Source organism: Salvia splendens, chromosome 4, assembly GCF_004379255.2.
Source record: "Salvia splendens isolate huo1 chromosome 4, SspV2, whole genome shotgun sequence".
NCBI lineage: Eukaryota > Viridiplantae > Streptophyta > Magnoliopsida > Lamiales > Lamiaceae > Salvia > Salvia splendens.
In genome coordinates this window covers 25,066,737-25,087,530 of record NC_056035.1, presented here as the reverse complement: position 1 = coordinate 25,087,530, position 20,794 = coordinate 25,066,737, and the positions used below count along the sequence as shown (strand labels likewise).

At 44.8% G+C, this 20,794-nt stretch overlaps 1 protein-coding gene across 1 annotated transcript; it reads left to right on the top strand.

Moving 5' to 3' along the window:
* Positions 1-17,415: 17,415 nt before the first annotated feature.
* On the top strand, positions 17,416-18,706 carry LOC121800874. The gene is made up of 2 exons (XM_042200366.1): positions 17,416-18,018; positions 18,698-18,706. The coding sequence occupies exons 1-2, from the start codon at positions 17,416-17,418 to the stop codon at positions 18,704-18,706; spliced, it is 612 nt and encodes a 203-aa protein (XP_042056300.1).
* The last annotated feature ends 2,088 nt before the right edge of the window (positions 18,707-20,794 follow it).

Genomic DNA, 20,794 nt, shown 5'->3' with positions numbered 1-20,794 from the left:
GTACGCAGATCTGATGTGTTTCCATTTTGTGGCAAGTTTCCGACGAGCAAATTTCTATATTCTGTTCGAATCTCGCTTTGTGTTCTGTTTTGTTCATCTGCATGTTTAATCCAGCTGAGAGGATGCATTGTGCTACGAGCTAGCGTCAAAGTTTGTTGTCTGCAGTCCTTTCTGTACTTGCCACTTTTTGAATGATGGTCCCCACTTTCAGTTATATTCTGTTTAGCTAGATTAGGTAGTTGTTTACACTGTCCAGGAAGTGGTTATGTTCTTGCTGTCGAAGTCTGAATTTACAAGTTAACATGTCCTAGGTCTAGCATTTACATTTCCCTGCCTAGGTCTAGAGTTAGTTTAAAATTCTCAACCCTTTTGCGTGGCAGCAGCCATTTGTTTGTCCAAAGCCTCTGAGCACTACTTTGCGAGTCCATCTCTGTGGGATCGACCCCACTTCCCTATACTAATTCATAGTATTCGGGTTGAGGGATTTATATTATTTTTTGAAAGGGGAGTTGAGAGTGTCCAACGACTAAAGCACTGTATGTTCTCTTGAGTTCCTGGACCCTGTGCTCCAGTGGACTTAAGAAGCATGGTGTCTTGACCGAGCGCTTGCATTGATCAATTTCTGTGCATACGTACGAAAGAGCGTCTCTCTGAATCTCTCCCCCCCTTCCAAATGGCGCCGTTGCCGGGGATGGATGGCGTACTTTGTGTTAGTGCCTAGAGTAGTTGGTACGAATAATTTTAATTTACTGTTTTTTTTTTCGTTTTCTTTGTAGTGCATGAGCAGGAGCTTCTACCGGAGTAACTCGTCTGGTTGGAAACACGGTCAGTCCGTTTGGAAGATCAAGGATACAGCCTCCACCGTAACTACCAGATCAGGGTTCACGACGGGAGATCCGTTCCCGACTGAGTTTTTGAGTGACAAATCCTGGGAATCTTCAGGACGAAAGGATCCGGAGTCCCCACCAGAATCAGAAACAGAGTCGGAAACAGGGGAGGAAGAGGAAGTTGAGATGGCGCACGTAGCAGACCCAGATCCAGAAATAGGGTCACTAACGGCTCATCTCGATGGAGAGCCAGCGCATGCAATAGTGATGAACCCACGTCAGAAATCTATTGAGATCAAAACGAATGTGTTAGGCGTCTTGCCAACATTTTCTGGGCGAAGGAGTGAATGCCCGTACGAGTTTTTGAACGAGTTTAGCAAGTTGTGTGGCATTCAAAAGAGGCCTAATGATGCGACAGAGGAGGACTATCGCTTGCGCGCGATTCCTTTCACTCTAAAGGGGGAGGCAAATACATGGTTGTTGAGATTACCCCCTGATTCTATCCGCACCTGGAGGGACTTTAAATTGGAGTTCTTAGATTACTTCTTTCCATCCAACAAGACGAACGCTCTGAAGAAGGAGATAGTGGAATGCAAGCAGGATTACGATGACTCATTGAGCCAATACTGGTCAAGGTTCAAGGGATTGCTGGACGCGTGCCCGAATCATCGGATGATAGAGGGCGGAGACATACTCTCTGTTTATGAAGGGGCAACTCCCGAGTCTAAGGATTTGATGAACTCCTCGAGCGGGGGGAATTTACAAGGAAGAGAGGAAGCGAGGCAAGAGAGATTTTGGGAAGATTAATCGACGCCAAGAAGGCGTATGACAGCACGAGGAATGCTGTGAGAAGAGGCTCTACGAATGCATTGAGGGAGCTGGAGGATGACAAAGTTGAAGCAAGGATTGATAGGCTGGAGAAAGCCTTGCTGAATGCTATCGAAAGGACTAATACAGCCGCACTAAAGGAAACGGCTAAGATGTTAGGTCCAGGAGATAATCAACTCCAGCAATATTACGGACCTCAGGAAGGTGATTACCAGGCCCAGGCGAATGCGATGGGAAGTTGGAATCCTGATGGAAGTTGGAACCAAGGAAGACAAAGAGATGCACCCTGGAGAAATCACCCGAACTTTAGATGGTCTGAAAATGAGCAAAGCCAGCCAGCACCCCAATTGAGTATACAGTCCGCACCGCAGCCCGAGAGGCAGGGTAACTGGAGAAATCATGAGGGGCAAGGAAATTGGAATAACCGTAACCAAGGAGATCACTCGACCTGGGGAGACAAGAATCAGAATTATCAAGAGAACTCTTATGTACCACCACATCAAAGGAATGCCAAAGCACCTTACCCAGGTCAAGGAAGTAATTTCAACAACAATCCAGGAGGTCAAGGGCACATTCGCCCAGGCCAAGGAAGTGGAACAAACCAAAATATAGGGCCAGGTCCCAGTCAGCCAAGCTCTAGACCAAGGAACCTTGATGAGATGGTTCACGACCTCGTCAGTTCCCAGCAGCACATTCAGAACAATTTACAGTCGAACAATGATGTGGTTCACAAGCTTCAGGATGCGCAGCAAGAACAGAAGGCGGCAATGGATATGTTGGCCAAACAGTTGTCTCAAATAGCTACTTCCTTGAGTGATATGCGGGGGAAACGAGGGCAAGATTCCTGCATCGGTAAGACCACCTGACAAAGCCAATATTAGCCAGATCACACTAAGATCTGGGAAGGAGTACGAAGGGCCGGTCATGAGGTACAGAGAGGTCACGACCCCCATTAAGGATAAGGGAATAGAGGATACAACCACTGAATCAAGGGACTCGGTTGAGAGCAACCCTGCGGTTAGAGATGAACTTCGGGCAGGAGATTTAGAGAAACAGTTGCCCAGGACAATCGAACCCTTTTTCCTAGATCCAGAGCCGGAATTGGAGATAAATCTACCCTTCTTACAGGCTTTGAAAATGCCAGTTTTCAGCAAGTTCATCAAAGAGTTTATAGCTGGGAAGGCTCGACCTAGTGGAAAAATCTTGATAGGCGAGAATGTGTCCGCGGTGATTCAGAAGCGGAGGATGCCCTCGAAATGCAATGACCCGGGTATGTTCACTTTGCCCATTTCTATCGGCGATGTAAAAATTGAGCATGCTATGTGTGACTTGGGAGCATCCATAAATGTGTTACCCCTGTCCATATACAAGAGGTTAGTGGGAGTAGGTACGGTGGATACGAAGGTTGTGATCCAATTGGCGGACAGGTCATGCATCTGCCCTGAAGGAGTGCTCGAGAACTTAATAGTCAAGGTACACGACTTCCTGTGCCCGGCTGACTTCCATGTGATTAAGATGAGCGATAATGAGTCTGTAGAGTCTGGCGGAGTATTATTGGGGAGACCTTTCTTGCGAACCGCTAAGACTATCATTGATGTCTTTGATGGTACTATCTGTCTCGATTACAATGGGGATAAATATACATTCAGCATAGATGAGGCAATGAAGAAGCCACTTGATGTTGAAAATTTGCATTCTGTAGATGTCATTAACCCCTTGGTCCAGGAATACCTCGAGACCGAATTAATGCAGGGACAGATTGAGAACTCAGAGATGAGTCATGCTGTTGATAGGGAAGTGGCCAGTTGGTGCCAAGCAATGAATACGAGCAAGTTGTCAGATGAAGAGCTAGCAGAAGCAATTCTGGAGTTTTGCACCAAGCCCGAGCTAACCAGATCGAGGGAGACACTTTATGGGGCAAGCAAGGAAGATCTTCCTGGATCGACTAAGGGGACGACGACTGGAACAGTAGAAAAGAACCCCTTGCCTCAGGAAAAAGATGTTCCCAAGAAGGAGTTGAAAACACTTCCGCCAGGCCTAAAGTATGCTTACCTTGAGGCGAATGAGACTTTTCCGGTGATTATCAACAGCAACTTGATCAAGGAACAGGAAGAGGAGCTGCTGAAAGTCATCCGAAGGAACAAGAACGCTATTGGTTGGACACTTTCTGACTTGGTGGGGATTAGCCCTGATCTGTGCATGCATCACATTCGACTAAATGAAGGAGCGAAACCCTGCAGAGACCCTCAACGCAAATTGAATCCCAATATGAGGGAAGAGGTATTGAAGGAGGTATTGAAGCTGCTATCCCTAGGAATCATTTATTCCATACCAGACAGTGAATGGGTTAGCCCAGTACATATGGTACCCAAAAAGTCGGGAATCCAGGTTGTTAGGAACGACAAGAATGAGTTGGTACCGACCAGGCTAGTCACCGGTTGGAGGATGTGCATTGACTACAGAAAATTGAACAAGGCAACCAAGAAAGACCATTTTCCCCTTCCGTTCATCGACCAGATGCTGGAGAGATTAGCAGGCAAGCAATATTTCTGTTTCTTGGACGGATACAGTGGGTATTTCCAAATTTACGTGGACCCCGAGGACCAGGAGAAGACAACTTTCACGTGTCCGTTCGGAACGTATGCATATCGGAGAATGCCGTTTGGCCTTTGCAATGCACCAGGCACTTTTCAACGGTGTATGATGAGTATTTTCTCAGACCTGCTGGAAGATTGCATTGAGATCTTTATGGATGACTTCACTGTATACGGGGATTCATTTGATTCATGTCTGGCGAGCTTGGATGTAGTACTGAAAAGATGTCAAGAGAAGCACTTGGTCTTGAATTTCGAGAAATGCCACTTCATGGTCCCTGAAGGAATTGTCCTGGGGCATGTAGTATCGGAAAAGGGCATACAGGTGGACCAAGCAAAAGTGGACGTGATATCAAAACTGCCCCACCCGACAAATCAAAAGGAGGTAAGGGGATTCCTAGGTTACGCAGGATTCTACAGGAGATTCATAAAGGATTTTGCCAAAATTGCTCAGCCACTCACTCATCTGTTGCACAACGATGTTGAGTTTGTTTTTAATGAGGAGTGCATTAAGGCTTTTCAGCTGCTGAAGGACAGATTAGTATCTGCCCCCATCATCAGAGCACCTGATTGGGGTTTGCCGTTTGAAATCATGTGCGATGCGAGTGACTATGCAGTAGGGGCGGTGCTAGGTCAAAGAGTTGACGGAAAAAGTTACGTGATTTTCTATGCGTCAAAAACGCTAAATCAAGCCCAGAAAAATTACGACACCACGGAGAAGGAAATGTTGGCAGTCGTGTACTCTTTTGAAAAATTCCGACCATATCTGCTCGGGTCGAGGGTGATAGTCTTCACAGATCACGCTGCGATAAAATACTTACTGGCAAAAAAGGAGTCTAAGCCAAGGTTGATCCGTTGGGTGTTACTGTTACAGGAGTTTAACTGGGAAGTCAGAGACAAGAAGGGAACGGAGAACAAGGTGGCTGATCACTTGAGTCGCATTTACCAAGGTGAGACGGATGAAGCAATACCTAATGCGTTCCCGGAAGAACATCTTTATTATCTTAACGATTCTCCTAGACCTATCGATTTTGAAGAAGTAATGGCAGCGATAGGTCCAGGAGGTGCTGAAAAAGGGAAATGCCAGACGAATGCAGAACCATGGTTCGCTGACCTAGCAAATTACTTGGTCACTAAAGAAGTGCCCAGCTCCGACGAAATTTCCCGGGCCCAGAAGATGAAATTAAAAAGTGAAGCCAAATACTACTTTTGGGACGATCCGTATTTGTGGAAAATGGGAGCTGACCAGGTAATTAGGAGATGCATTCCGGAGTGGGAGCAAAGGGATGTGCTGAATCATTGCCATGCTCTAGCTTGTGGGGGTCACTTTGGACCTAGGAAGACTGCAAGGAAGGTTTTAGACAGTGGTTTCTACTGGCCGACATTACACAAGGATGCATTCGAATTCTGCCAGAATTGGGAAAGGTGTCAGCAGACCGGAGGAATTTCTAGAAGGGACGAAATGCCACAAGTTCCGGTGATTGTTTGTGAGATTTTCGATGTTTGGGGAATGGACTTTATGGGTCCATTTCCATCTTCATATGGGAATACATACATACTTGTGGCGGTGGACTACGTTTCGAAATGGATAGAGGCAAAAGCTACGACCTCCTGCGAAGCTGTAGAAGTAGCCAAATTTCTGCGATCTAACATTTTCAACAGGTACGGAATCCCTAGGGCTGTCATCTCAGACCAAGGAACCCATTTTAAGAACCGTACAATAGAGGCTCTCATGAAGAAATACGGAGTCCACCATAGGTTGTCTACACCTTATCATCCTCAGTCCAACGGCCAGGCAGAAATATCAAATAGGGAGATAAAGGCCATTCTCGAAAAAACGGTGAACCCATCTAGGAAGGATTGGAGTAAGAGACTGGATGATGCATTATGGGCTTATAGGACAGCTTATAAGACACCTATTGGTATGTCACCATATAGGTTGGTATTCGGAAAAATGTGCCACTTACCCGTGGGAATCGAACACAGAGCATACTGGGCGGTCAAAGAGATCAACATGAACCCGCAGGCTTGTGAAGAAGAGAAGAAGATGCAGCTCCAGGAACTGGAAGAGTTACGGCTTGAGTCTTATGAATCTGCCATGTGGTATAAGGAAAAAACTAAGCTTTGGCATGATAAAAATCTCCGGGGCAAGGAACTCAGGGTAGGACAGAAAGTCCTTTTGTTTCAATCCAAGCTCAAGTTGATGCCTGGAAAGTTAAAGTCTAAATGGATTGGGCCTTACATCATCGTGGGACTTCGAGCAAACGGAGCAGTTGAAATCCAGGGAAGTGCACCAAATTCCGTACCCTTTCTTGTCAATGGACATAGGATAAAGGTCTTTAGGGATAGCTCGGAGTTGTGTGTAGTGGACGAAGTGCCACTACGCGCACTCTTTGATATCACCTAACCAGTCTAGGAAGGAAGTGTTCTTAGAATATCTCCTGGGTCTAGCACTTAAAAGTTTGACCATACCCTGATCCAGGAAATTTTGAGAACACTTAAAAACAAATTTTGTAAATATTTAATTGCTTTCTTTTAAAAAAAAATTTCCAAAAATATTTTCGAAACACCTGACCCATCGGGAATGATTTTGATGCTGTCATATCCTAGGCCCGGGGGGTTTGGCGTTTCATTCTTTTTAGTTTGATGTTTCTTTTAGTTTTTCAGAAGGAATTTACTTGCGCAAGGAATTGTGGGAAAAAGAATTTTGGAGGGAGTCGACACCGGTTCGGTTTTCAAAAGGCACTTTATGGGGAGGCGTACGGTCGCTAGCGTCACCACCTGCACCCGCCTGCAAAAGAAAAATGTCCTCTCCCATGCCTACACTATGATCGGTTTTGGCATTCTTATTTTCTCTTTACTCATTCTCTCTCCAAATATTCTCTCTCAAATCAAAACCCCAAATTTCTCTCTCTCTCTCTAACCCTAATCTGCAAAATTTCGCCCAAGATCTTTACAAATTTCTGCAGAATACCCATGGATAACAAACAAGGAACCAGCAGCGCCTCTGGATCCGCCGAGAAGAGTGCGGCGGAGTTCATGAATGAACTATTTCAGAAGTTTGGAGGGGCCGACAAAGCGATGCAGGCGTTCGCGATGTTCGCAATGGGACAAACCATGCCAGCCGGTCCCACAACCACCGTGACACAACCGGAGGCTGTCGAGATACCACCCACTGCTGTACCCGAGCTCGTACCGGAGGCTGCTACCATAATTCCAGAAGAAACCACCTCTGCACAGGACACAGTCCCAGTCATCACCACCAAGCCGGAGGACGATGCAGTACCCGCTGTTCCAGTACCAACCCTTGCGGAGATTCGCGAAGTAGAGACAGATCTGGCCGCGGGACTGAATTTATTGGCCGTAAGCGAACCCAGGTTAGATTCTGATTCTACGAGGGAAACCCCTGTTTTAAAGGATGGAGGTAATAGTGTTTCAGAGGGAGTGAACCCCGATATTTCTGCTGGGGACTTAGTGGAGAGTGTTGTTGAGGGGGGAACCCCTGTTCTGAAGGCGTCTGTTGAGAGGGATGCCGTTGTTGATGGTGACGATGTTCAAGTGGGCGAAGCCGCCCTAATTTCTGAGAAGGATGTGGAAGGGGAAACCCTAGAAGTAGTTGGGGGCGATGAAGCCCAAATTGCTGAGGAAGATGTTGTTGCGGGAAGGACTCCCGACAAGTCTGTGGGCACTGATGCCCAACCTGAAGGAAATCTTAAGGGGTTAGAAACCCTTGTTTATATCGCGGGGGCAACCCCATTATTAGCAGAGGAAGGTGGAGCACTCGATTCTGAGGATGCTCAAGAAACTGTTGATGCAGGACTCAACATGATAGTGGATCTAACTGAGGTCCCTGAGGAGGCCGATTCGCAGCTAAATCTAAGGGGAACAAGGAGACGGACACGTCGAAGTATTCTTGATGACATTGACGAATCCGCACAACAAAAGGATAAGGAAACGCTGGACCTAGCGACAGCCGTGTCTGAGCAGGGAGACTCCCCCAGACCGAGTGGAAGGGAGAGTGAAGAAGAGGGGCGCCGCGCGATGGCTAAGAAAAGGAAAGGAAAACAAATTGCTTCCTCCTCGACCGAGAAGGCGAGGGGGATATCTACTGATTCCCCACTTCCTCCACCTGCCAAGGTACCATACGCCGCAGAGCCCGAGAGTCCTGCCAGGTCCAGCGATTCAGAGGAGGACCAAGAGGCAGATGTACTGAACTTTGAGCCGACGGAAATTTAGATTACAAAGGAACTGCTGGACGATATGAGAAAATTTGACGATCCGAAACGTGCGGCCATATACAAGGAGAAGAGTGCTGAGGGAAAGGTTGCGAAGTCTGGAAAGATGTACCACCCGGCGGAACTCAAACATATTAGCTCTAACGATGAGTTCAGGGGGTATATAGATGCAATCGGTTTTGATTGGTTACTGAAGCACTGCACTTTCGAAGTTCCAGTTGACGCGGCCCGTGAATTCTTCTCCACATTCCGGTTCAAATCCACTGCCGACTTGGATACGGAATCCATAACTTTCAGGCTTTTTAATGAAGAACATAGGATGAGTATCCGGGAGTGGACCTTGCGGATGGGCTTGCTAACGAGGACAGAAGATGATGAGGGCCTGTGGAACGAAAGAATGGTTGGTCCGCCGAAGTTGACGCTAGGATTTAAAGCGCAAAGTGCGTGGGAGTTCTTGACTCACCCAAGAGTGGGTCAATTTAAAACAAGTTTTTCAAAGGCACACCATATAGAGAATCGGGTCCTGCGATTCGCCCAAACTTTTGTCAGCTACAACTTGATGGGCACTGCCAACAACGCCCTGACGACCGCCGACCTATATTTTACGTGGTGCATGGCCACAGGAGTACGAGTTCATTTGGGTTATTGGTTAGCCCAAGCATGCCATCAGGTCACCTCCAACCCGTCCAGGCATCTGTACACGTGCCATCTTCTCGTGGCCTATTTGAAGCGCAACGTGGTGATTAAAATCAGCAAGGCCTGCCGTGAAGTAAAGATGTGCTCAGCCCCGGAAGTCTTCAATTTCGATTTTTTTTTCAACAAGGGGTTACTGATCGCCCGAGGGAAGGAGGTGTGTTTTTATGAGGTCGGTAAGTCAGAGGCACAAGTCAAGCAGGAACCCGATGTGGTGGAGGTAACGGATCAAGCCACTGTGGACGAAGTCAGGCTGATGGTTATGGAAGTTAAGAAAGAAGTTGAGGAGGTACGGAAGGGAATAGACGGGGTCCGCAAAGAAATGACCGAGATCCGAAGGGAATTCGGAAAAAGCAGGGAAGAGGCCGCAATCCTGAAGGGCCGCATCACCGATTTGGTGGCTTCGTCAAATCAGCAAACCAACGGGATGGCGGAAGGTGTTGCTTTAATGACGACCATGCTGAAATGGCTGCGCAGAAAATTCCCAGACGCTTCGGGAACTCTTCCTGGGTCTAGCGGCGACATTACAACGCCGGGTCCAGGAAGTGTATCTGCGCAAAAGCCATCACAAGGCCCGAGGCCTCACACCACCCCCTCTTCCGCTAGACCCGTGATCCTAAGGACAGCCATACCCCGACCTACTGATGACAGACCAGAAAAGCCGGAGATGCCGGCCAGGAAGAAAGCAAAGGTGACCCAGCCGACGGTGCCACCAAAGTTTGGCTCCCGCGGGGGCCAGACCCCGAATTAAATTTCCCCGCCAACCCAAGTAACTTCTTCTTTTCTGTTTTTCGTTTTTTTTTAAATTCTTTCGTTTTTTTTTATTTTTACCTGCCAACATGCTACGTTCTGTATATATGTGTTGAACCCTTCCACACTTAGCCCAATCTTTGGTCTAAGTGTGAGAAGGGGGTTGTTATGTCATAGCATGTTTTGTGTTGTATGTTGTTTCTTCTCCCGCTTAGCACGATGTTCGGTCTAAGTAAGAAGTTTGTTTTGTTTTGTCTGTGTGTTTGTTTGTTTGTTTTTGTTGTCTGATGTTCTTACTTCTTTTCCCCCCTTCACTAGGAAAGCTTGGGGACAAGCTCGAGTGAAGTGGGAGGGGGGGGAGTAAGTATAGCTTCTGTTTTTGTGTCTTAGAGTCTTTAGGTTGCGTGTTTCGCATGAATTAGTAAGATAATAAGGCAAGTTTCCCTTAGTAAGAGCGATTGAAGAGAGAATATATGTCAACTTTGATGCCCCTTTTTCCTAATAAATTCAGAATGGTTTGGATGAAGTTGGGACGATGGAAAAAGCCTCAGATAACCTAGTTGTGAAGCCCCACATTAAGAGTGAGTTATAAGCCTAAACACTGTGAGCTAATTTATAAAAATGGGCTACCACTTGATGCTTAGGGAGTAGAGAATAAAGGAGAAAAAAATGGGAAAAGGAGGTATAAGCTGGACGAAGTCCAGGGGAAAGGAGGTATAAGCTGGACGAAGTCCAGGGGAAAGGAGGTATAAGCTGGACGAAGTCCAGGGGAAAGGAGGTATAAGCTGGACGAAGTCCAGGGAAAAGGAGGTATAAGCTGGACGAAGTCCAGGGGTAAAAAAAAAAAGAGAGAGAAAATTCGATATAAGTTATCCTTAAAAGGCAGGAAGCAATCGTCACCTGACCCAGGAATTCAAAGTAAAAGGAGGATTGTAGCAAGAAGGGAGAACTCTCATAACCCAACGCATCAGTGGTATAATTTTAACTGAGGAGCGTTTTGATCCTAACATCCCTGGTGAGGAATGAGTGATCGAGCGAACCTAACCGCTGGGAAATCAAAGGGGGTTTCTTGACGAACCGACAAACCGTTTTGAAGTGGACGAGAAAAGGGGGAAGATTTGGAGAATGTAGACGATCGGATAGGACTCAAGCTTGTGGGGACGGTCGCCTAAAAGTCGAACTAGTTCATGCTTGTCTGTTATGTTTGTTCTCGTTTTTTTTTAGTTTGTAGTTGTCTAGGTCTAGGAGTCTGTTTTGTTTGTGGAATCGTACTTGGGGGGGGGGCGTGCATTGAAATTTGCCTTATTTCTTTTTCTTGTCTTTCATACTTGAGGACAAGCATGGTTTAAGTGTGAGCAGTTTGATAAGGCTAATTTCATGCATGGGTCTAGGGACTTAATTCGTGATTTTATTGGGGCTAACGCACGTTTTAAGCCAGGTGTGTGAAGGAATTCGCCAGATCCAGGAAAGAAGACCAAAAAATCACAGGGTCGAGGAAATGGCGATTTAGTGAACGATTGTGAAGAGAATTGCTCGACGGAGGAAGCTCTAGAGTTGAAGGGTAGAATAGGGATTTCTACGAAGACTCGAGGGCTATGTCCGCATCTATAAAAGGCAGAAGCATGCAAGCTGGAGGGATCTTCTCGGGGGAGACCTCACCACAGCCTGTTGCTTAGTTCATTTTTCCATACACACACTTGGTACTAATTTGCGGAGATTTCAGTTCACACGTCCGGGGTTTCATCTTAGCTTTCGATAGTGTGTAACACCGCTCTTATTTGGGGCGAAGAATCAATTTCTCTTTCGCTTTCCGGATTTTACTTACTCTGCCGAGCTTCGTTGTTCGAAGCTCGGTTCGCTGTTTTTACCGAAGAATCTCTGGTTTTAATGCAAGTTTGATTTTCTGTTATGGCAATTGTGTTGATTTCTAGTTTGATTGTTTCGTTGTTGAGATTTTGGTGTTTTAAATTGTCTGAGTTGGATGCGTTTCGCAGCTGTTTTTGAGTCATTGCAGGTTAATGGTCAGATCTGGGAGATTGGAGTTGGATTGTAGAGGAATCCGTGTTTGATCTGCTGAATTTGTTTGTTGTTGAGTTCGGATGTCTTGGATCCGGAGTGGATCAAGTATTCTGGCGTGAATCTGAAGTAGTTTCGATCTGATTTTTATGCCTAGTTTACGTGTTTTTCTTTCATTCCGTCTAGTGTACGCAGATCTGATGTGTTTCCATTTTGTGGCAAGTTTCCGACGAGCAAATTTCTATATTCTGTTCGAATCTCGCTTTGTGTTCTGTTTTGTTCATCTGCAAGTTTAATCCAGCTGAGAGGATGCATTGTGCTACGAGCTAGCGTCAAAGTTTGTTGTCTGCAGTCCTTTCTGTACTTGCCACTTTTTGAATGATGGTCCCCACTTTCAGTTATATTCTGTTTAGCTAGATTAGGTAGTTGTTTACACTGTCCAGGAAGTGGTTATGTTTCTTGCTGTCGAAGTCTGAATTTACAAGTTAACATGTCCTAGGTCTAGCATTTACATTTCCTGCCTAGGTCTAGAGTTAGTTTAAAATTCTCAACCCTTTTGCGTGGCAGCAGCCATTTGTTTGTCCAAAGCCTCTGAGCACTACTTTGCGAGTCCATCTCTGTGGGATCGACCCCACTTCCCTATACTAATTCATAGTATTCGGGTTGAGGGATTTATATTATTTTTTGAAAGGGGAGTTGAGAGTGTCCAACGACTAAAGCACTGTATGTTCTCTTGAGTTCCTGGACCCTGTGCTCCAGTGGACTTAAGAAGCATGGTGTCTTGACCGAGCGCTTGCATTGATCAATTTCTGTGCATACGTACGAAAGAGCGTCTCTCTGAATCTCTCCCCCCTTCCAATTATTCCAAATTAAATCCAAACCAATGGACCTTAAATTACACTACATGAAATTCGAACTCCATCCTTTTATCCTTGGGAGTTTCGAAAATCTCCAATAGGAGATTGGATTATTTTTCATTTGAATTAATTGGTGCTTTATTGACTCTCTTCTTTTAAATTAAATCCAATTAAATCGTGCCACATATTATTTCTTCACCCAAAATAAATAGAGAGTTGGAACATTTCCTTGGCTATTTTAGCCTAATAATTTTCGGCACCTCCAATAAAATATGGAGAATATTTTATTTGTTCCTATTTTGTGGAACCCCCTTTTATTCAAATAAATTCCCATGTCTAATTAATTGGGGATGTGAATATTTTCCTTCTATTTTTCGTCCATATCACACGCCCCTTTGCATTATTTTTCCTTGTGGGAATTTAATTAATTGTTGCCTTTTTTATGGGAGCCTTTTTCCTATAAAGAAATTACTTAATTTAATTCATATTATATTTAATTGGGGATTTAAATAATTTCCTTGTGCTTTCCCCCACAAATTTTCGTCCACTACACTATTATTTCCTACTTGGAGATTTAATTTATTTTTGTTCCCTTGATTATGGAATATTCACCTTTATTTCCTAATTTATGAATATTCTCTCCAAGTAAATATTGCTATATTTCCTTGTAATTAAATCACAAAATTTTGACTTCCCCACCTTCAAACCACACGCCTACTTTTTATTTTAATTGTGGGAATTTCATTTTTTTTATATATCTCCTCCAATTTAATTAATTCCTTATGTGTGGGATTTTAAACCTAACAAATAAATAGCAATTAAACAAACTCTAGCCCTCATTCTCCCTACAAAAATCGTCCCCTCTCTTCTCTCCCTCTCCCACACGTTTTTCATTCTTCTCCCACTCTCCCATCTCCAAAAATCTTCCATTCAAGCTTATTCTTGCATCCATTGAAGTTACCTTCAAGAATCTCCGACGAATCGCTTCGTTCTTCGCTTCTACCGATTGGTTTTTGTAAAGGAAGGTATATTTGCACACTTTTTCTTCTCCTTCTCTTTTGAACCATGTTTTGAGTCCTACATGCATGTAGAGAGTGTAGGTTTGATAGATCGCAAGTTTTAGCGGGAGGGAAATTGTGTGTTCATAAGAACTTATTTGATTTTTACGTTGTTGATTGGAATCATGTGTGTTGGATTGAATTAATTGGTGAATAATATGAGTTTGTATGCAAATATGTGTATGAGGAACGTGTACGCATGATTATGTGTTTTCGAGCATGAAAAATCGGTGGTTGTGTTGTGGAAGTTTAAAAACCCTATTTTCGAACTTGAACCAGAAATCTGTGATGCACGACCAGTGACTTATGATCTGTATTTGACCCATCAAACGAACGAATTTTACTACGAAAGTTTTACTGAGTAAACTTCAAGGTGTTTTCTTTGTCTCGTGTGAATTTCAGCCTGTTTTATCAAAAAATGAATTTTTAATAAATTTTTGAAGTTGACTGCACAAATCTGCCAGAAACGTGAGTTCTCGCCATGAATGTTTCGTTTTCTCTTTGACTGACCAAATGACCTCCGATTGATGTGATTATTGAACTATATGAAAATTTGAAGTGTCTTCTGAGTCGTGTTAAATTTTCAGCCTTTTTGGGCATCGGATGAATTTATGGTGAATATTTCAAATGAACTGCGCAATTCTGTCGGAAATTGTATGCTACGATCAGAGAGTTTAATATGTGATACGACTGACTAAATGACGTGATTTCGGTGTGAAAATTTTCATGTATGAACTTGAATGTGTGTTCTGTATTGTGACAAAAATTTAGCTTCTTTTGAGGTCGGGTGAATTTATAGTGATTTTTACAAAACGGTCGCGCAGTTCTGCCAATTTTCTGCCTTGTTAAAATAACTCTTATTTTCATGTTTAAAAGTATTATATGATACATGTATGTCCAAGGAACGTGTCTAAATGATGTGATCACGTGTGATAAATCGAAATGTGTTACGATGTGTTCTCCCATCTTTGTGACGTATGTCGGGTCGGGGATTTGAGAAAAACGACGAGAGAATCGATAGGACATGCATAGTAATATGTTGTTGGGGGAAACTAATTGTGTTGTCTTTGACAATGGTGTTGTGTAGTCGTGAACTCGAGGATCGAGAGTTGCTAAGTTGGGTTGTGAATTGCTAAGCGAACGAGGTGGGCTTTCTTTTAAAACCTCTTTACTTTTCCGAAAAATATTATGTGGAGATATAAGGGTGGTTTAACTGTTATGTCATGCCATGTTGTTTTTGTTATGAGATTGTGTGCCTGATGCCTAGTTCGTATGAGTGTACTCCGTTAGGCTATATGGCTATGTTGTGAAACGAATTCGGGTCCGAGTAGGGCCGTAAACCCTATCGGGCTGTGTACACTGGTGGGATCGTGAGCCGTCCTTGCAAGTCGGCCGGTCTCGTGGGCGAATAGTGTGGCCACACTTTCGTCGCATTGTGATTGTGATTGATGGATTGATGTGAAAAGTGGGGAGATAAATTGTCTGGCCAGACTTGAATATTTTTGTGTTTCTCGTGATTTTTTCTTACTACATAAAACTCGAGATCACTGGTATGGATGACATAACTATTGTTAAAATGTTTTCGGCATGAGCCCATTGAGTACAACAAGTACTCAGCCCTGCATATTATTTTCTTATGTGCAAATTGAGCAGGATGTTGCGGTGGATGTTGAGCCGGCTTAAGTACTTAGGATGCGTTGTGTTGTCATACATAGGCGTCGTCCTTGACTCTCCTTAAACCGTACTTTCCGCTGCTATAACTTGAACTGTGACTCAAGACTTAATCTTTCCTTTATGTTTTATGTTTGAACATGTATGGTGGTGATGAGCGTTGAACTAGTGTTTACGATGTCTTTTGAAAATTTTATTCTTCGAGATTTAAGTTAAGTATTTGTTCAACTTTTGATTCAGTGGTTGTATTTCTTAAGTCTAATTTTTCCCGTTGTCCTTTTAAAAGTATTTTACCTTATGTCTTTTCAAAAAAAAAAAACATTTTAACTTTAAACTCTTCAACCTAAGTTGTTTTTCTTCCTTTAAATTAATCAAGATGTTCTTTTTAAATTGTTATCCATGCATGTCTGTCGCGATCACCGCGTTGTGGTACCCTTGTATGGGCGGTCGTGACAGAGTGGTATCAGAGCTTTGTTCTTTCGCTCTGGTCCGAGAGTCTTCTTTCACTTTAAGTCTAAGTTAGTGAACCCTTATTTGACTAGAAGTGTCACGAAGGCTCAACATCCAAGCATCACGCTCAACCGATGAAAGTGAGGTATGTTTAAATTGTTGAAAGTATGCAAGATAGGTGCATGAAATGGATGATGATATGATATGACGTTGACAAGTTTATACATGTGAATGAATGTTATGCATGAGGATGAGTTGTAATGGAATGATTATATGAGCATACTGGGTATGATAACTTAAACACGTATTATGTGCGTAAATATGATGTTGTAATAGCATGATTGCATGGAATACAAGAATGATTGACATGGTAAATAAAACATGCCTTGTGTGTACAAACGTGATGTTGATATGGCATGAATACGTGTGAGCATGAACTTAGTGATGTTGCTAAATGTGTGTTATGCGCGAAAATACTACAACGACAGCATGCAAAGATATGAAACGCTAAGACAACGACAAACTTTCAAACTACGCGACAAACTTAAGAACCTTTTTCGAACAAACAATAATACTTTTGGTGTTTTAAAAGAAACTTTCGTCTTCACATAGATGGTGCGAACGAAACGAACCGCGCTTAAGAGCAGTCAGTATAGTGCCAGAATGCGACAAGCGATATACGATTACGACCACTATGAGAGAGAGGAAGGCAAAGCCTTGAGAGAGGTTGTTGCCCGTTTTGAGACCCTATGGCGAGATGTTTGCGGGTACCACGTAACGGCCTATGGTGGCATAAGAAGACTATTTGAGTTGATGCCCGACAATTGGGAGCCTTGGATGGAAACAACAGCCAGTCGGTTCACGTGGTACGAACCCAGAAACCAAATGATGGCTGGCGACATGAAAGGTTTTCTAAAGGCCTTAACGTGTGCTTTGATTTACTCACGTTCCGAGCGACCACCGTCGACACAAGAAGGGAAAGATGAAACGGTATGGGAAGACAAGGACGTGATCGAGGTTAAACCCACGGCTGTAGGAGAAGCCTTATCACAAGAAGGAATGGTCCCGGGTTTTGAGGATGATTATGTGGAACATAGCATGGATATCGAGGAAGCCCTCCGCATGGTCGACGAGTATCACGTAGAAGAGGAAGAGGACCCGGAAGAGGAAGAAGACCCGGAAGAGGATCTTAACACTAGATAGATGAGTGATGTTGTTTCCTTTTTTTTCCCTTCTGTTGTTAAGACGATGGAAGTAGTACCTTTTTGTTTTCCGATCGAATGTTATGTCTTTCTTTTCCCACGTTATTTATGGAAGTTTCCCTTTTCACGTGCTTTTGAGTACTTGTGTTTTATCGTATCGTACGCATGCATGAAAGCGATGATGTTTTAATAACGATGTACTCACAACGGTGGTAACCTGTGTTTTAGATCAACATGCCCCCAAGACGTAGACGGGGTCAGCATGTGGGGAACAATGTGGGAGAACAGACGGAAGGAAGTGTCGGGAATCCGCCCCCGCCTCCACCACCACCTCTACCCCAACCAAACGAAAGGGAGTACATCAAAGCCTTTCGGAAAGAGAACCCACCCAAGTTCGATGGATTGGGAGAGCCCCCGAAGGCGGAGGCATGGGTACGCGACATTGAGCGTGTCTTTGAGTTTATGGGATGCACGGACAGAGAACGCCTGGCCTGCGTGACGTATCAGCTGACAGGACCCGCTGACTTTTGGTGGGAAACGAAGAAGAGAACTATGGACCCCGCTCGCCGTGAGGCGCTTACTTGGGAGGAGTTCAAGGAAGAAGTTTACAATAAGTATGTTCCCATGAGTTACCGACGGGCGAAGGTAGTGGAGTTCCACACTTTAAAACAGGGAAGTATGACGGTCACGGAGTACGACCGCGCCTTATGTGAGATGACTCGTTATGCGCCAGAATTGGTGGATACAGACGAGAAGATGGCCGCGAAGTTCCGTTCCGGCCTTAGGCCAGAGATAAGGGTAGCGGTGGCTAGTCGCAGGGGAATTCCTTATTCCGAGGTATTGGGCTGTGCCTTAGATGTGGAGGAAGCACTGCCCAAGAATGAGAGGACAACAAACCCTACCCCATCTGCACCCCAAGCGAACTTTAGAGACAAGAGGAAATGGGAGGGAAACCGAGCTCCTTTTGACAACAAGAGGCGTTTCTCCACTTTTCGGCAACCACAGAATCATGGGCGCCAAATTGTGCCACATCAGAGGGGAAACCCGCAGAGAACACCCTACTGTAATCGGTGCTCCAAGCATCATGTTGGGGAGTGCCGAGTTGGAGGCATTCGGTGTTATGCCTGCGGTGGAAACGGGCACATGTCTCGAGAGTGCCCAAACAACAACAAAGGTGGAGTGAAGAATGGGCAAGGACAGAGACCACCACAACAGCCTCAACCAATCCGACAAGTGGCCCCACAGCAAGCAAGGGCATATGCACTCAAGGGGAATCTAGGGCAGGAACCCCAAGCCAACAAGGGCAAGGAGAATTTGGCAGGTATGGGAAAGCTCCAACAATTGCCTATTATTGTGCTGTTTGATACGGGTGCTTCGCATTCTTTTATTTCCATGTCATGTGTGAATGCCTTAGAACTCCCTACTGCTATGCTTGAATCGAATTTGAATGTATCTTCACCGGTTGGAGGATTGATTGACATTGTAAGAACTTGCTCGAACATAGAGTTTGTGTTAGGAGAATTAGGAATAGTGGCCCAGCTTTTGCATGTTATGCCTTTGGAGAATGTAGACATAATCTTGGGAATGGATTGGCTTACCGAGAACCACGCAACGATTCACTGTAAAGAGAGACAGATTTCTTTTCAAGCCCCGGGCGAAGAGCCGGCTATCTTGTATGGGATCTCCATGAACGGACGAACCTCCATAATCTCTGCTTTGCAAGCAACTACGATGATAAGAAAAGGGCGTCCGGCATATTTGGTGTACTTGAATGGGGAGGAAAAGAAGGATTTGAAAGTGGAAGACGTGGCAGTAGTGCGAGATTTTCTCGATGTGTTTCCAGAAGCTTTGCCAGGACCGCCACTCGACAGACAAGTGGAGTTCACTATTGATTTGGAACCAGGGTCGGCGCCAGTATCAAAGGCGCCATACCGAATGGCCCCTAAGGAGTTGGCCGAGTTAAAGGTTCAGTTGCAGGAACTGTTAAACTTGGGTTTCATTCGACCCAGTGTGTCACCATGGGGAGCGCCAGTTTTGTTCGTTAAGAAGAAGGATGGGACGATGAGGATGTGCATCGACTATCGTGAGCTTAACAAGATGACCTTGAAGAAAAAGTACCCATTGCCAAGGATTGACGACTTGTTTGACCAACTTCGAGGAGCGGGCGTATTCTCGAAAATGGATTTGAGATCAGGGTATCATCAACTAAAGGTCCGACGAGAGGATGTGCCTAAGACTGCTTTTCGCACTCGTTATGGCCATTATGAATTCGTCGTGATGCCTTTTGGGCTGACCAATGCCCCAGCCGTTTTCATGGACTTGATGAACCGAGTTTTCCACGAGTATCTTGACAAGTTTGTGTTAGTCTTCATTGACGACATGTTGGTATACTCGAAGAACGAGGAGGAGCATGGACAACACCTACGAACAGTGTTGGAAACTTGCAAAGGGAGAAACTTTATGCCAAGTTTAGTAAGTGTGAGTTTTGGTTGACTCGAGTGAACTTCCTTGGTCATATTGTGACGGCAAATGGGATTCAAGTAGACCCAGCAAAGGTCGAGGCCGTACAGAATTGGAAATCGCCGAAAACACCAAGTGAAATCCGCAGTTTCTTGGGATTGGCAGGATATTATCGATGATTCATTGAAGGATTCTCCAAGATTGCGAGACCGATGACGCAACTACTAAAGAAAGGAATCAAGGTGGTTTGGACGCCAGAGTGCGAGGCGAGTTTCCAACTATTGAAGGAGAAATTGACTACAGCACCAGTCCTAGCGGTACCAGAACCCGACAAGGACTTCGCCGTCTATACGGACGCGTCGAAAGTAGGACTAGGATGTGTGTTAATGCAAGATGGGAAGGTGATAGCATATGCTTCCCGACAGTTGAGACCGAATGAGTTGAATTTTCCGACGCATGATTTGGAGTTAGCAGCAGTGGTGCATGCACTGAAAATTTGGAGACATCATCTCTATGGAGTGAGATGCGAAATCTACACCGATCACAAGAGTCTCAAGTACTTCTTCGAGCAGAAGGAGCTAAACATGCGACAACGACGTTGGTTAGAGGTCGTGAAAGACTATGACTGCGGTATTAATTACCATCTGGGCAAGGCGAACGTGGTCGCCGATGCTTTGAGTAGGAAGAACCAACCTCAACTGGCTTATTGATTCACGAGTTCGACAAGATGAGTTTGGAGATAGTGAAAGCGCCCGAGACAGTGGGTGCAAGATTGGCGACACTAGTGATTGAGCCAGATTTGAAGACCAAGCTCATAGCAGCCCAGCGACGTGATGGAAAGTTGGAGGAATTACGTGCGAAGGTGAGAGCCGAGAAGCTTGATCATTACCGTGAGGAGGCGGATAATGCTTTGACGTATGATGGACGATTGTGTGTGCCAAGCGATGAGGTGCTAAAAGAGGAGATTTTGAGTGAAGCGCACGACACGCCTTATACCGCACACCCCGGTAGCATGAAGATGTATTGGGATTTGAAACAACGGTTTTGGTGGAATGGAATGAAAGGAGACGTAGCGTCATTTGTGGAACGATGTCTAGCATGCCAACAAGTGAAGGCCTTACACCAACGGCCATATGGGAAGTTACAACCGCTC